Source organism: Pollicipes pollicipes, unplaced genomic scaffold (assembly GCF_011947565.3).
Source record: "Pollicipes pollicipes isolate AB1234 unplaced genomic scaffold, Ppol_2.1 Scaffold_5724;HRSCAF=6776_pilon_pilon_pilon, whole genome shotgun sequence".
NCBI lineage: Eukaryota > Metazoa > Arthropoda > Thecostraca > Pollicipedomorpha > Pollicipedidae > Pollicipes > Pollicipes pollicipes.
This window is the reverse complement of record NW_023596746.1, coordinates 19,937,695-19,955,026: the sequence shown is the minus strand read 5'-3', so window position 1 is coordinate 19,955,026 and position 17,332 is coordinate 19,937,695. Positions and strand designations below refer to the sequence as shown.

Below are 17,332 nucleotides of genomic sequence, written 5' to 3'. Positions count from 1 at the left end.
GGTGACCAAAGGGTTGCTGATGCAGATGTTAGAATGCAGCGGAGAAAAGGAGGTTGGACGATGAATGCGTCCCAGGATGATCGATTGGCGTTTCGACTGTGTTCGCTGTTGCTTTATTGATGCATACGTCCGTGTTATCGCCATCCCAAAACTGCGGTCAAGTACCTATCTTGGTACGCTGTTTTGAAGCCTATCTTTTGGGGTTCTGTCTACGTCGCATGCAATTATTTATGCCCATTTATGCTTTTTGAACCACAATGGAACAGCACGGTTTCGCTGACTGACGGGTTACAGAACAATTTCGGATGGATTTGGACAGATACGTCTGTTTTGGGTGTAACGTTTCGGCTTGATGGGTAATTTCGGCAAAAATAATATGCATTTTAACATCACACTTGGTGCCATGCATTTTTTGACTGCACGTTTTGGTGACGGTCACGACAAAACAATTCAGCGCGTAATGCACAACTTAACGTGATGTCTCCCTGGTAGTACACTTCGTCACACAACACTGACAGACCTTTTCTTAAGGCTTTAACGTACCCTACAGTACCATCGTATCGTTTCTAGGTTTCATCCAAGCCGGCGCAAAAATATCCTTTGACGCTTATTTGGCCGCTCTGCACGGGAACAGTGAGGCAACAAACTGGTGCGTATTTCCAATGGTCTTCACTGTCTGACGTTTTGCCTTTTTCCCAGTTAACTCTCAAACTCTCACATCGGAAAGAAGAATATGTTGTAGTTTATCTAGATGTGACAATTCATCTGACTCCAAGGGCATGTTTCAATTGTTACAATGCGACATCGATGTGATACGCATTTGCTTTGCATAGTCTGCAACTTTGCAAGCGTTACTTGTGTTGGTTTTTATGAATACATACCTAAGCTCATGTTTTGGCCACGTTGATTTTATTAGCGAATATGGATAGAGCATCCTTTCCTGAGCGACACTAGGCATGAAGACGCAGGAACAGATAGGGAAATGGTGCTATGGAGGCAGAGTATTATCTGTGGTTATTCGGAATGCATTTTCAAGACATGAAACGCCGCTGACGCACCGAAGTAGAAGCAAGCAGCCGGGCCAAGAGTTTTGTTCCGCTTTCACTTCGGGGGGGGGGGGGGGAGGTGGCGCTATAAGGAACCCCGAACTATGCTCCACCCCACCGCCAAAGTTGAGAATAAAGTCGGCCAAATTTGGAGAGAAGCTCACTTGTTTCTGTCAGCTGTGTAGTCTCGCAAAACTCTTTGGGAATGGGGATGGGATCACTCCATAGAGGAAACGATATAACGTTACCCCAAAATATGTCAGCACACGTGTTTCAACCCGGAGGGTTATCTTTCATGTCTAAGATGGAGGACTGCACTCTCCCTTTCCTAAAACCAAATAGCAATCGGCATTTTGTGATGAGGACACGTTGTGACGAGGTCACATCCTAACTTTAGGAAAAAACATCGTTGTGCTTGATATTTTTCTGGTCTCTCTGCTGGTTCCAGCGATGTACAGCGTTTCATTGATTCGTGCGCCGCGGAACGACAACCTTAAAGCACGGAGACGATGGGGAATGGAAATATATTGAGGAAGATGATCACAACATGTCTGGGCACCACACGCTGACGCCGCCCTCACACCAATAACACAAGCCACACGCCGCGTGAGCAGAGCAACTCCATCCTTCCCACCAATGTGCTGCACTGCAACTCTGATTGTGTGGCATGGGGAAGGGTGAAATTACCAGGTCTGAGCGGGGGCAAGGTAGCCAGACTTGAGCTCCACAGCGGCGGGGACAGCCTTGACGGCAACAGCAGCCGGGGCGGCGTAGCCGTGGGCAGCGTAGGCCACAGGGGCAGCCTTAACGGCAATGGCGGCGGGGGCAGCCTTGACAGCAACGGCGGCCGGGGCAGCGTAGCCGTGGGCAGCGTAGGCCACAGGGGCAGCCTTAACGGCAATGGCGGCGGGGGCAGCCTTGACAGCAACAGCAGCGGGGGCAGCGTAGCCGTGGGCAGCGTAGGCCACAGGGGCGGCCTGGACGGCCGGGGCGTAGACGCGCTTCCTCACCTCCACGGGGGCCGTGTGCACGGGGGTGGGCACAGCGTACGGCTCAGGCACATCGTAAGGCACATCGTACGGCTGGGGCACGTGGTTGATGGTCTTGACCTCAGCGGCGTACTTCTGCACGCTGACGGTGGCCGGGTTGGTGACGGTCTTGCCAACCAGGGTTCTGGGGGCAGCGATGACCGGGGCAGCAATGGCCGGCTTGTGGATGCTCGTGGTGTGTCCAGTGACGACCTGCTGGTCAGCATAGTGGACCGTCTTGGTGACGGGGATCTCGACCTCCTGACGGACGATGGCGGGCGCGGCGGCGGTGTAGGTGACGGCGGGGGCAGCGACAGCCACAGCCGGGGCAGCCTTCACAGCCAGAGCGGCGTGGCTGGCATAGGCGGCGGGGGCGGCGTACGCCACGGGGGCAGCGTAGGCCACGGGAGCGGGAGCAGCCTTGACCTCCTCCACCTTGATGGTCTTCAGCTCCACGGGGGCAGCAGCCTTCACAGCCACAGCGGCGGGGGCAGCGTAGCCGTGGGCAGCATAACCGTGGGCAGCATAGGCCAGGGGAGCGGCGTAGCCGTGGGCGGCGTAGCCCAGAGGAGCGGCGATGGCGCCAGCCGAGTAGGTCAGAGCAGCGTGGTTCGCTGTCACAGGAGCAGACTTGACCTCATCCACCTTGATGGTCTTCAGGTGCACAGGGGCAGCGATGGCACCCAGGCCAGCGGGGAGAGCAGCACTCCTGAGGTTGGCATAGTTGCCGGGGGCAGCTGAGCCCACCACAGCTAGTGCAGCAATCACCACCTGAAAGAAACAGTGAAGGGTGTAAAAGAGGTTGTGATGGTTTGCCTTTGGATTATTTTCAAGGTATTTCAGAGATTACATTTCGAAAGCGGACACGTCTTTAGCGGCATGGAATGCACCAGACACCTGGCTTGCAGCGATGACCGTCAATGAAATTACCACTCACCAAAAAGTGTACAAATGCCAGTCAAATGGTGAACCAGTTTGTGGTGATTATAGAGGCAGGGGGCATGCCGTAAAAAGTTATGTGTTAAATAAAACCACGGGTTGAGCCACAAAAATTTTGCAGCTTTGATCTGTTTTGCCTTTGTACAGCACTGCAATGTTGTGACGAAATATGCTGTCATGACGCTGGTACGCGGCAGCAATACCATCAGGGATGGAAAGGCCTTGAAATCATTGCGAGCACATTGAGGTTTCCAGACGGTGATTTTTGCAAAGCGTCCGTAAGCCTGATGCAAACTTTGGCGAAAATGTTATGTCCCAACCGCCAAACATATTACGTAGTAAACACCTGGCCATCAGTGCTAGTCGTTCATAAGGTGCGTGAATAAACCCACAGCCCCGCACCACAGGGGTACTTCTACAATCAATCGCACGTAACGTTCGACGGTGCAGCGCGGTCGCCGAGCTCCGTGGCGTACTTACAAAGGCCTTCATGTTGTGATCAGACAGAGGACTGGATGCCTGTGAGCGGCCTGGCTGGGTTTTTATACCTCTGCCTCCTGCACCATAGCACCGTCCTTGAGGGGCGGTCCGCCCGATCAGTGGAGCCCCACCCACAGCGGAGGTGAGCTCTCTGTAGTGACGTTAGGCCCCACCGCCGTGGGTCAGAGTCCCCCGGAGGTTCGGTCACGGCGGACGACACCGGGCCTGTACGGCCGTTCGCACCTGGTCAGCACGAAAGCAGGCAATAATCAATCAAACTCAGAGCTGGCAGCTCGAGATAGTTAAAAATAGCTTTTGGTTTTTATGATTTATTTTTTAAAAGCGGTATTGATTGTGAGTAGATGAACAGCTCGGCTATTGTCAAGTGAGTGTCTCGCATCTGCGTGGGGGCTTAAACTGAAATAACTAACGTAAAGATCACGACATGCAGCTAGCATCCCTGTCCTTTTTAAGACCTAAACGACTCTGATTTCTGAGCTATACGCCCGCGAAGATGTGCAGACGATTCGGGGACGGGGGGGAGAGGGGTGACTATTTCAACGTCACCCAGGTATCCATGACATCAAAATAACGTCCTACAAGTCGTGCCAGCCCATGAGTCATGCGACGATCAAGGCGAAGAAACACGCAATTGTCGAGTCGCTCACATCTGGCGATCATGGGGACGATTTCCAGAGATAACGGCCGTCAGTTGGCCCTCAATGAATGTGGTTCAGGATACTATGACGCAATCAAACGGTGACGTATCGAGGAGCATATTTACTGAACAGAAATATTGTGCTGTCTATAGCAGTCATTTCCACTTAAAAGTGTACCAATAGTCATAAGTGAGCTTCTTTATCACATCTCATGCCTGCTTCAATATATTTCAATGTGGAACAGTCAGTGCATAATCGTGTTCTCGCACAAAATATTCGTTTTTACGCTCTTTGTATTCTAGAGACTCAGCCAACGACTACTAGATATCCAGGAAAGTTGTCTTTGAGGGCGAGTTGGGAGCTTTAGCGCATTCATCTATGATTTCATTCATCATAACTAGATTCTGTTATTATTCGTTTCCATAGGGGCATGCAGCCTGAATATCATAACATCCACCCCTCCGTTCTTCTGGTTGTTCCATGGGAAGTAAAATTAATGGCTGTCTTATCTACATGTTCCTCGCAAATGCACTTGACAACTTACGTGTTCTTAGTCCTTCATGTTTTGAGTTCTGCCCTCCATTGATTTTTTTTGTTTCCTTTCTGCTTCGTTGTTTCTGTTAGTTGTCATACATTTGTTCTGACCTCTTAACCGCGCACTGCGCAAACGTATGGCCAATTGCTTTCCCATCTCTAACAGATCTTAATATGCCGACAAAAATTAACTATTTTTGCATCAAAGCTTTCGTCACGGGATTCAAAGACACCATCATACATTTAATCATAGGCTTAGCATACGGTTTTCCAGCGGCTTCTAAAAGGAAGTACCTTATCAAGCTCGCTTTGCAAACACACCAATGGCGTCGCATGGGTTTTTGCCGTACTAGGTAGCAAAGAAATACCACGTACATTGGAGTCCTAAATTTTTGTCACGAGAGCAAACATTTGTCTACAACCGTGCGCTCTTTAATACACTGACCATCCGACTTAACAGTAGTGCAGCATCCAGCAGGCCTAGACGCACGGTTTGTACGAGCGGCATAACAAAAGATGGAAATGTTCTCACTACAGCTGCGCCGCGTACCAGGAAGTCCGATGCCAAGCAAGAGATCTGGTAACAATTATTCGTACAACGTTGTGCCATGGGAATACCGGGATTATCTCCGATAAAAAGAATGTAAAATGTCCGAAAATAGCCGGTCAGCACAGTCTCATGGTCAAAAACGGGACCAGCAGCTGCATGTGTAGCTGGGAGTGCGCTTTGGCCACATCATCATCGCAACTGGGTGTCACCTTACTGAGCGAGGGCATAACTGTTCTCCCTGAAGAACATCAACTGAGTGGAATGATCAACCGCGATAATTATTAACATGAAATCGTCTAGCGTATGCATTATCATCCTTCACGTTGTCCAGGCAATACAGCTATTCGCTCACCCTTCTCTCCCTCGAACCCTCCTCGCACACATGTAGTTTACTTTTTTGGTATTGCAGACGCTTTTTGCCATCAAGCAGTAAACATCGGGCTCGCTTATTCAACGAGATTTGTTCTATTCCTTCGGACCACCGTGATGCCAACATGGAGCATCATTACCGGCCAGCACCACTGCTATGACCAATATAGTTTAGTCGGCCACTTTCTGTCGAGATCCGGCCACCGACGTGTTTTTCTACCGTCAAAGCAAAGCAGCGGCGGCTTATCCTGGGAGGGGGAGGGAGAATCGGGGACAAACTGCCCCTCCCCATCTTTTGAGATATAAAGTAATTTTTACCTCCCCATAATTTCAGGTTGCCCAGAAGGGGCCCCGACGATCTTGTGGGACTTCCCTATTGCGTTACCAAAGCGAGCGTAGAGGGTCCATATCTGGTACGAAAACCGCCCATCTCAAGCTCAGAAGCGAACCATTTCGTGCCTGCGAGGGGCCCATCTTGGGCTGGAAATGGCCCATGTCAAGACGGGAAAACACTCATGTCACTTCCAGGCAAGGTAGAGGCCGCTTCCCTACAACAGTTTCAGGTACGGGAAGGACCCTTTCGCGGTCTGAAAAGAACTCATTGTAGACTCAAAAGCGCCCGTCTCCTATCAGGACAGGTCCATCGTAAACTCAGAAGGGGTCCGTCTCAGATCTGGGTAGCGTCCAGCGTAAACATAGAAAGGACCTTCTCAGATTAGGAAAGGGCCCATCGTAGACTCAAGTAGGGTCCTTCCTAAATTATGAAATGACACGTTTTAGGCTGAGAAAGTGTGTATCTCAGGTCCGGAAAGTGTCCATCTAAATATTCAAGCCCGAGAACAGCCTACCTCAGATTCCACAAGTTCCATATTGTACTAAGGGAGAGGCCAAAGTTTTGGTAAAAAGGGGTGCGAGCGGTATACAGTTTGGTAGAGAGTCCCGGTGAAAAGACATCCGAAAAATCACCAGATTTGGCCCATTTTACTTCGAGGGCACCCAGCTTTCTTCATTTGCATCCTCATTACGACGAATGCGTTCGTTGAGGGGCTCAGTGGATTGGCTACTAAGGGAACCCCTTACATTTCGCGGACAGAAAGCCCCGTAAGTAATACACTAGCGAGCCCCATTGCCTATCCCGGTCCGTGGTTGGAGAATATTTCCGTTTCAGCCCGTCATCTGGGGCACTTGCCGGATAACTTTCTGGAGATTCGGTGGTCGGGGCCACTAGTCGATCACCAGTAGAGCAGATGGATGCATCATGCATCGGCCCCCTCCCTGACGCAGAAAGCCCTCAGACCAGAGCAGTTGATCCCGGATCGACCCAGGGGGCCTCATTGACCCCAAAGAATCGATTACCGATGCAGGGGGCCCGATAATTGGCACGTGCCCCCCCCCCCCCCGCCCTTAGATTCCGAACGCTCCTTCGGGCCCCTCGGGACCAACGATTAAAGGCCCGAGTTGAGGGCCCGAAGGGTCCGAAACACCGACCGGAGGTCGTATTCAGGGGCCCCGGCCTGCAGAGTCTGGCAATCCAATGCCAGGCAAAGTGCCCTGCGCGCTGACCAGGGGGCCCCTCAGTCGAAGAGGGCCTATGTGTCGGTCAGACACCACCAGTAGCGCATAGTCAGCTCCATGGCAGATGGGCATGAGGGCCATTCCCCAGGCAAGGAAAAGGCTGGAGTCAGCGATTTGCATTGGTCGGGACCCCACAGCGCCTAAGAGGAGCCCTGTTCTGACAAGGGGTCCCAAGTCGGCCAGACGCCGTGTTTGAGAAGGCCCACAGAGCCTGCAGGGCCCGCCGGGTCCGACGATCAAGAGCCCGATTGGAAGGCCTAGGGGCACGAAGGGCTGGTCAGAGTCTTATTAGCAGCCCCGGCCTGCGGAGACGGATCCTCAAATGACAGTCAAAGGGCCCTTGGCGCCAATCGGGGACCTCCTGAGTCGATCTGAACCTAACTCTGGTCGGGTACCGCCAGTACCGCGCCGTGAGCTCCTTGTGGGCATGGGCCTGAGAGCTCACTTCCCAATCAGCTACAAAGCTTGGGCCAGCGATTTACACTGGTCGGTGCCCCTGTATCTGTCAGGGGCCCACAGCACCTAACAGAGTATCATGTGCTCACAAGGGGTCCTGGGCTCACCAAGGGCCGTGTTTGGTGGGGACCGAAGAGGGGCTTGGACGGCCCAACGGAACCGATTATCAAAGGCTCGGTTAGTAGGCATAGGGGTCCGAAGATCTATATGTCACTCACAGAATCGCACCACGTAAGGTCGTGACCTGAATGATCAGTCAAAGGGCCTCTTGCACCGTCTGAGGACCACCTGAGCCAATGCGGGTGTGCAAAGTGGTCAGCGACCATGAACACCGAACAGTTGGCCCCCTGTCAGTCTGAACCCTGGGAGCCCATTTTTCAAGCAGGAACAAGACCAGGGCCACACTTTGCATTGATCTGGGTCACTAAAACAGCGGTTGGGGCCCCTTCGTCGATCAGTGGCTTACAGTGCATAGCAGGGGGTCATGTCTTGGCTAGTGGCCCCTAGTCGGTCACGGAGTCTGTTTCAGGAGGTCCGAGGAGGGGTCAGAGGGCCATTCGTGACCAAAGATCAAGGGCTCGATTGAACCCGGACCCGGCCCGCCACCAGTAGTGCCGTGGCTTGAAATGCCACTCAGAGGGTTTCTATAAGCGCCCTCTTATTAAGATTCTCTGCCCCTATTGTATAGGGCCTCGACACGGAGCCAAACAGTTGGCTCCATGTGTCTCTGAGCACTTGAGTGCCATTTCCCAAGCAAAAACGAGGCCGGGTGTGATTTGCAATGTCCGGGGTCCCTGACGCTATGAGGATTTGCCGAGTAGGTAAAGAGCCACAGTGTCTAACAGGAGTCCTGAGGCGGCAAGTGGCTCCGAGTCGGCCAGGAGTGAGTTTGAAAACGAACAAGGCCATCCCATGTTTGCCTGAGAACATATATTCTTTTTCAGAATCGACTAGTGAAGCAAATTATCAAAAGGATTAGGCCTGCACGCCCGCAATCGCGGAGGCGAGGGCAGCGATAGCCTGCACTGCAATTTCCATTTAACCGAATGGCGTTGGCCAATGCAAGTAACACCAGGCAGCGTGTGCCGTGCGCGAGAGAGCGACCGTCGACGAACAACGGTTCCGGATGTCTTAAAAAGATTAATTCGCACTCTTATTCGCACCTTATTCGCACCCTAGGTTGGGCGTACCTTTAAAAAAACAACGTTTAAGCTGTTCTCTTGCCAGATTAACGGCCACTGCAACACGAAAAATAGAGATTCTGCCTTTACTTCTCCAGTTCTACCACCAGATTACTACTGGCATACTTTTAAGAGAACAGGTATGCTCTAGACGACACAAATCATTTGTTACATAAATAGGTTCTTCAATGCTTCATTATTTAATTACGCCATCGTAACGTGCACAACGTTGCTTGGCGCCAATCGATTCCCGCTATATCTCGAAATTATGCTTACGAGCGCCAGATATGAGCGATTCGACAAGTTTATTTTACTTGGCCGTGATCGCGAAATGGCCAGCGCAATGACAGCACATGAACGATGATGTTAAGGATGCGAGATTGACCTTAAAATAGTCCCATAAATAGTCTGGACATCTTCGCGGGTATGCAGTTCAGAATCAAAAAAGTTTTAGCTCTTAAGAATGGGTAGGATGTGAAGTGCACACAGTGATCTTCAAGATGGCAGTTCAAAACCGCATTCATATGTAAAACTCTCCCTTCAACTTTAGAGGGCCGCGAAAACACAATTCATAATCGCTGTAAGGGACGAAAACAGTTGGAAATGAAAGTATATTGAGGAAGATGATCACAACATGTCTGGGCACCACACGCTGACGCCGCTCTCACACCAATAACACAAGCCGCACGCCGCGTGAGCAGAGCAACTTCAAACCTGATTACCAATGTGCTGCATTGCAGCACCGAATGTGTGACAAAGATAAGGTATCAATGATCAGTCCTGGGCAGGGGGCAGGTAATCGGATTTGAGCTCGACAACGGCGGGGGCAGCCTTGATGGCAACAGGAGCCGGGGCGGCGTAGGCCACAGGGGCAGCCTCAACGGCAACGGCAGCGGGGGCAGCCTTGACAGCAACAGCAGCCGGGGCAGCGTAGGCTACAGGGGCAGCCTGGACGGCAACGGCGGCGGGGGCAGCCTTGACAGCAACGGCGGCCGGGGCAGCGTAGCCGTGGGCAGCGTAAGCCACAGGGGCAGCCTTGACAGCAACAGCGGCCGGGGCAGCGTAGCCGTGGGCAGCGTAGGCCACAGGGGCGGCCTGGACGGCCGGGGCGTAGACGCGCTTCCTCACCTCCACGGGGAGCCGTGTGCACGGGGGTGGGCACAGCGTACGGCTCAGGCACATCGTAAGGCACATCGTACGGCTGGGGCACGTGGTTGATGGTCTTGACCTCAGCGGCGTACTTCTGCACGCTAACGGTGGCCGGGTTGGTGACGGTCTTGCCAATCAGGGTCCTGGGAGCAGCGATGACCGGGGCAGCAATGGCCGGCTTGTGGATGCTCGTGGTGTGTCCAGTGACGACCTGCTGGTCAGCGTAGTGGACCGTCTTGGTGACGGGGATCTCGACCTCCTGACGGACGATGGCGGGCGCGGCGGCGGTGTAGGTGACAGGCGGGGGCAGCCACAGCCACAGCCGGGGCAGCCTTCACAGCCACAGCGGCGGGGGCAGCATAGCCGTGGGCAGCGTAGCCGTGGGCAGCATAGCCCAGGGGAGCGGCGTAGCCGTGGGCGGCGTAGCCCAGGGGAGCGGCGTAGCCGTGGGCGGCGTAGCCCAGAGGTGCGCCGATGGCGCCAGCCGAGTAGGTCAGAGCAGCGTGGTTTGCGGTCACAGGGGCAGCCTTGACCTCATCCACCTTGATGGCCTTCAGCTCCACAGGGGCAGCGATGGCATCCAGGCCAGCGGGGAGAGCAGCACTCCTGAGGTTGGCATAGTTGCCGGGGGCAGCTGAGCCCACCACAGCTAGTGCAGCAATCACCACCTGAAAAGGGGTGGTAGGCGTCAAAGAGAGCCTGCAATGGTTTGCCTTGGAATTATTTTCAAGTTATTTCAAAGATGACATTTCGAAAGCGGGCGCGGCTTTATCGGCATTTAATACACCAGGCATCTAAAAACTAGCTTGTTGCGCAGATTGTCCATGTAATCGCGACTCACCAAACGGTGCTGAGAGGTTTTAAAGCAGACGAAAGGTTCTTTGGTTCTATGATTTATGGAAACAGGGGACACATCTTTAGAAAGTCCCATTTTGGATGGAACCAGGTGTGAAGGAACGGAAATAGAGAAGCTGTGGACCGTTTTCCCATGGTAACGCGCTGCAACCTTACGGCGTAGCACGGTATCATGATGGCGGTACGCGGTAATAGGGAGCACAGTGGGGTTCTCATGTGATGATTGCTTTAAAATGTCCGCATTCCCATGCAAAAGCCGACAGACGTTTTGGGTCCCAGCCGCCAAACATATGGAACGTTCCATGGCTACCCTCCATGGGGCTCGGCAGCAAACCAACAGTCCCACAGAATGCGCACGCTCTCACAATCAATGGCATGTAACGTTCCACGGTGCAGCACGGTTGCCGAGCTCCGTGGCGTACTTACAAAGGCCTTCATGTTGTGATCAGACAGATGACTGGATGCCTGTGAGAGCCCAGGCTCGGTTTTTATACCCCCGCCTCCTGCACCATGAGCCGTCCTTGTGGACTGTACGCCAGGTCGTGCAGCCCCACCCACAGCGGGGTGGGCTCTATGTCACGAGGAAGGGGCGCACCGCCGCGGGTCAGGGCTCCCCGGACGAACGGCCACAGCGGCCGGCGCCGGTCCTGCACGTCCGTTCGCGCCAAGTCAGCAAGGAAACAGGCGCGAAACCAAGTACGCTGAGATCTTTGACCTCTTGGCAGTTACAAGCAATTCGCCGCCGTTTTTATAATTGCTATTTTAAAAGCAGTTTTGATGGTGAATATCTGAAAACCTCGATTATTATCAAGGAAGTGTTCCACATTTGCATGGGGTTTTGAACTGAAATAGCTATCTTAAAGATCACCGGATGCAGATAGCAGTCCTGTGCTTTTTAAAACCTCAACCCCCTAATTTTTGGGCTGCACGCCCGCTAAGTCGCTCATATCTGGCGTCCGTGAACGCGATTTTCGTATGTAACGGTCTTAAATTGTCTCTCAGTCAATGTGGTGCAAGGTACGATGATGTTATCAAACCGTAACGTATTGTTGAGCATATTTACTAAACAGTCTGGTCGTGTTGTCTCGAGCAGTTTTTAACACTTCGAAACATACTGTTAGTTATATGTGGTCTTGTTTATTATTTCTGATGCTTGCTCAATGTCTTTAAATATTGAACCTTAGCAGTGCATGACCATTTTCTCCTACAAAGTATTCTCTTCTACACTCTTGGTATTCTAGATGCTCATCGAACGAATACTAGATATCCAGAAAAGTTGTCTTTCAGGCCAATTTGGGAGCCGCACCGCAACCGTCCATGATTTCATTTATCATAGCTGCGTTTTGTATCTTTTTGTTTCCATGAAGGTATGAAGCGGAAACATAATTACATCCATCTCTCCATTCTCCCGGTTAATATACGGGGAAGAAGGTTAAGGGCAGGCTTATCTACGTACATAATGTTGCTCGGAAATGCACTTAATAACTTAAGTTTCCTCAGTGCACCATCTTTCGACGTCTGCTCCCTCTTTAATTTTGTTTGTTTCCTTTCCGTGTTCTCGTTACTGTTAACTATCTTGCATCTGTGCTGCTCTCTTAACCGCACACTGCGCAGACATATGTCCAATTACTTTCCCATCTCCGATAGATTTTGAAGAAAATGGTGCATAGGCTTGAAATATGGTTTTCCACCGGCCCCTGAGAGAAAGCACGTTATAAAGCTCGCTTGGCGTCAATGGCGTCGCACGGATTTTTGCCTTGCTGGGTAACAAAGAAATGTCACGTGCATTGAAGTCCAAAAATGTCTGTCCTGGACAAATGTGTTGGATACTTTGATCGCTCTACTTTCATGATCTTTGGACAGTGGATGATTGTTGCCATCCTGAGTGTTGTCCGGTCCACCGGGCAGAATGTATGGTATCTCAGCGTCTCTTGTACGGCCACCGCGTTGGCGAAGAGACTGCCGAGGTTCGCGGCCGTATATGTGACAACTTCCTTTGACGCGTACATCATTGTGATCGTGGATGCAAGCTTTTATTGAAAACCAGAAAAGGCTCTCGGCATTGATAACCTAGTTCTTACAGTACGCCGGAGGCTTCACAATTTGCGCGCTTTGTCGTCCCACCAATGCCATTGCGTGCGCCCCTCCGTGCGAAGCTGCGGAAAAAATGCACGCAGATGTCACGCCAGGGAAATTATCGTTGTGAATACGCGCACTCGCAATGTTATACTATTTGTTCTGGTAACAGAACAGTCGAAGAAGCACACCAGCCTGTACGTTCCGCACCCCGGCCTGCTCTCCGTCCCCCAGCACCAGCCCATTTGGTATGTCTCAGAGCGGTCACATTGTCTGGCCCAACGATGATGAAAAGGTCAGCTGGCAGCTGACCAACAAGGGTCAACCCTGGCCCGGGGCGGCCGTGTCACAGCGTTGTGCGGCAAGTAAAACCCTCCGCATTCCTGCCTGGCGCAAGGGCGGAAACAAAATTATCCGTTGGACTAGACGGTATGACTTGGGTGGCGGGTTCAGGGTACACGCAACAAGCTATGCTTAGCATTTACTATAGACCCAGTCTCCCACACAAACCATTCGAAATAATTCTTAAAAAATCCTTTTTTTGTGTTAGGGCGTTGCGGCAATCCTACCAATCGTAAAATTTTAGAATCGCCTCATATCGAACAAAAAAACTGCCGTTTAATATTGTTTGGTCTATATACCCGTTACAGATTTCAAGACGCCTTTTCATACGGAGTCAAAAGAATATTTCCCGGCGTGATTTCTGTATTTTTCAAGTTTTTTTCAGTCTTTGCGCACAGAGGTCGTGTTAAATTCTGTTCACTGTGACCATTGTTACGTCAAGCGATGTAGGTTAAATGTTCTTATACTTCATTGTGAATTGATCGATCTCTACCTTTGTAGCCATTCTGATGATTGGACGCGATGTATCGAAACGTTCACAACTACGCTGATGACGGTGACTGCCATCCTTGCCATAAAGTGTTTACTGCCTCTTACTTACCCGAGTATGTTCCAAATGAATAATATATGTATATATGTATATATATATATATATATATATATATATATATATATATATATATATATATATATATATATGCACGTCTGGATACGGGTGGGAGAGCCACTAGGCGTTTTAAATAACATTCTAGAAGAACGGTTTAGCCCCCCCCCCAAAAAAGTTAAGATCCTTCCCCGCCCCCGACCATAGGTCTCGCGACACTAAATTCAATAAGTTTGCACCTAGAATGTCTACATTCGCAAGATGTCGTCCATCACGTCTCTGCACTGTCCTTCAGTTTCAAGAAACGTCATTGCATGTCGCCAGCTCCGCATGGCCAGTTTTGGAAAACTCCAAAAGTAGCGTTTGCCGGACGAGAGTCATCCTTTTGTGTTGCTTTATTTGAAAAGGCATTGGTGAATTTGAAATCAGACTGAGACAAAAAATCCTAATTGTACTGCCAAACGGCCCAAGTTACTGCTTAAAATTAATTCACAGTGTCAAGCGATCAAATTCAAGAGGCCAACTTTCCAGATAGCGATCAAGTTTTTTGATAAACACAATGTCGATGATATGTAGTTTGAATCTGATCAAACTGATAACTTATTATTAATAAGGCAAAATAAGGCGGACTGCCCCAGTTCTAATGATAGCTTCAGCATGAAATAATTTCTCACGAGCTCGTAGCTTGACAGTGTTAATAAACATCGCTACACTTCGGCCTATCACGTCCCGCTCACCAGTGATACCAAGGATGCAAGCGATTCTTTTCACTACAGACACGGCCGCGAGAAGGCAATAAAAGCAGAGGAAACTTGCTGTTGAATGCAAGGCATGGTTAAATGCAAATGCCGTGCCTGAAGCAGCCTTGTGCGTCATTGACGTGAAATTTTGAAAATCTTGTTGACTTGATATATTGTGCGCTTGAATCCGCTGTTCTTTGGTCGCTCAATAGCAGATGAAGTTGTAGCTGGTGGTTACTGACAACATCCTCCGTCTCAATAGGTTGTTTTCGACCACTTTGTGGCACGTATGGTGCATGTTTGCAGTATTCCCCATAACTCTTTTTTACTCAAATATTTCAGAGATTTTGGAGCTGCCTTCAGTGTTACCTGAGCCTCTAGATTGTCATGTCATCTCTATCTCACCAATCTTATCGGAAAGGCCGTGCAAGTAAGCAGCCTACTCCTCGGTTTTCTTGCAAACGAAACGATAACCCCCGTTGGCATGATGATGTCACAATCATTCGGCATATTGGTCTGCATGATGCAGTCCACATGTTATAGAACACATTATCGTTTATTCGGCAAATTACTTTGATATCAAACTGACCAACGAATTTATATTAACACTGCCGCAAGTTCGCTCTCTGGACAACTACAAATCATCTGCGACGTAGCTCCGAAATCGTTTACGCTATTTTACGGTGGCTCGAAATTTGCGTGAATAACAACATGGAATATCTAACCTGCGCAAGACTCAGAAACATCCTGAACGCCTTATCAAATATGGTACAACCGAAAGCTAGCGTGAAGTGCATGCACATGGCAGACATCGCACCGCCTATGTCGAGTAGAAACGGCTTTTCACACACATTCTTAGCACGCAACGACGTGGGGCTGATGTTAATTACGTGCATCTAAACGCTGGATAACTCAATGTTCGTTGTGCGCCTGTTGGGACGGCAAAAAGAGCAGAGTTCATGCATTAAAGGGAATGTTCCACATTTGAAGATATTGCGGCAAGCATGAGATATAAGGACACAAGCTCAGTCATAACCATTGTCATACCTTTAAAAGAATAAGCCTTCTCTAGACTTCACATGTCCTCTGTTTTATGAATAGGCTCCTCAATGCTTCATTATTTGTTCCCATCACCGCACCGTGCAAAACATTGCTTAAGAGCTAATTGGCGGCAGCTATATCTGGAAATTATGCTCACGAACGCCAGATATGAGCGGCTCGACAGCGGTATTTTACTTTTCCGCACTCGCAAAAATGACCAACAGAATGACAGCATGTGACCGGACGATATTGTGATGTCAAGGGTGCCTGACTGATGGTGACGTAGTCCAAGAAATAGTCGTTACATCTTCGCGGACGTGTAAGTCATACACAAGAAAAGCTTACATCTTGAGAAAATGTGCAGAACCACAAACTATGGTTACTGTAAAACACGAAGCCGATTGGAAATGAAAGTATATTGAGGAAGATGATCACAACATGTCTGGGCACCACACGCTGACGCCGCCCTCACACCAATAACACAAGCCGCACGCCGCATGAGCAGAGCAACTTCAAACCTTCCTACCAATGTGCTGCATGGCGGCACTGAATGTGTGACGTAGATAAGTGTTCAATGATCAGTCCTGGGCAGGGGGCAGGTAATCGGATTTGAGCTCGACAACGGCGGGGGCAGCCTTGATTGCAACAGGAGCCGGGACAGCGTAGGCCACAGGGGCAGCCTCAACGGCAACGGCAGCGGGGGCAGCCTTGACAGCAACAGCAGCCGGGGCAGCGTAGGCTACAGGGGCAGCCTGAACGGCAACGGCGGCGGGGGCAGCCTTGACAGCAACAGCAGCCGGGGCAGCGTAGCCGTGGGCAGCGTAGGCCACAGGGGCGGCCTGGACGGCCGGGGCGTAGACGCGCCTCCTCACCTCCACGGGGGCCGTGTGCACGGGGGTGGGCACAGCGTACGGCTCCGGCACATCGTAAGGCACATCGTACGGCTGGGGCACGTGGTTGATGGTCTTGACCTCAGCGGCGTACTTCTGCACGCTGACGGTGGCCGGGTTGGTGACGGTCTTGCCAACCAGGGTCCTGGGGGCAGCGATGACCGGGGCAGCAATGGCCGGCTTGTGGATGCTCGTGGTGTGTCCAGTGACGACCTGCTGGTCAGCGTAGTGGACCGTCTTGGTGACGGGGATCTCGACCTCCTGACGGACGATGGCGGGCGCGGCGGCGGTGTAGGTGACGGCGGGGGCAGCGACAGCCACAGCCGGGGCAGCCTTCACAGCCACAGCGGCGTGGCTGGCATACGCCACGGGGGCAGAGTACGCCACGGGGGCAGCGTAAGCCACGGGGGCAGCGTACGCCACGGGGGCAGGAGCAGCCTTGACCTCATCCACCTTGATGGCCTTGAGCTCCACAGGTGCAGCGATGGCATCCAGGCCAGCGGGGAGAGCAGCACTCCTGAGGTTGGCATAGTTGCCGGGGGCAGCTGAGCCCACCACAGCTAGTGCAGCAATCACCACCTGAAAAACGGTGACGGGTGTAAAAGGGAGCAGGCGATGGTTTGCACTGGGGCCATTTTGAAGATTTTTAGTGATCATGTTGAGAAAGCGATCGCGGTTTTAGTGACATGCAACACACCAGACAACTGATTTGCAGTACTGACTGTTCATGACATTGCGACTCAACAAACGGTGTTTAAAAGCCTAACAGCCAACAAAAGGGTTTTCTAATTTTATGATTTATGGGAACATGGGGCACA

The 17,332-nt window shown here is 51.2% G+C and overlaps 1 protein-coding gene across 1 annotated transcript; it reads right to left on the bottom strand.

Moving 5' to 3' along the window:
• Positions 1-16,022: 16,022 nt before the first annotated feature.
• On the bottom strand, positions 16,023-16,940 carry LOC119102783 (cuticle protein 21-like; the record flags this gene model as incomplete). Its single annotated transcript, XM_037226238.1, has 1 exon — positions 16,023-16,940. A coding segment is annotated over one exon (738 nt), but the record flags the coding sequence as incomplete, so codon positions are not given.
• Positions 16,941-17,332: the final 392 nt, after the last annotated feature.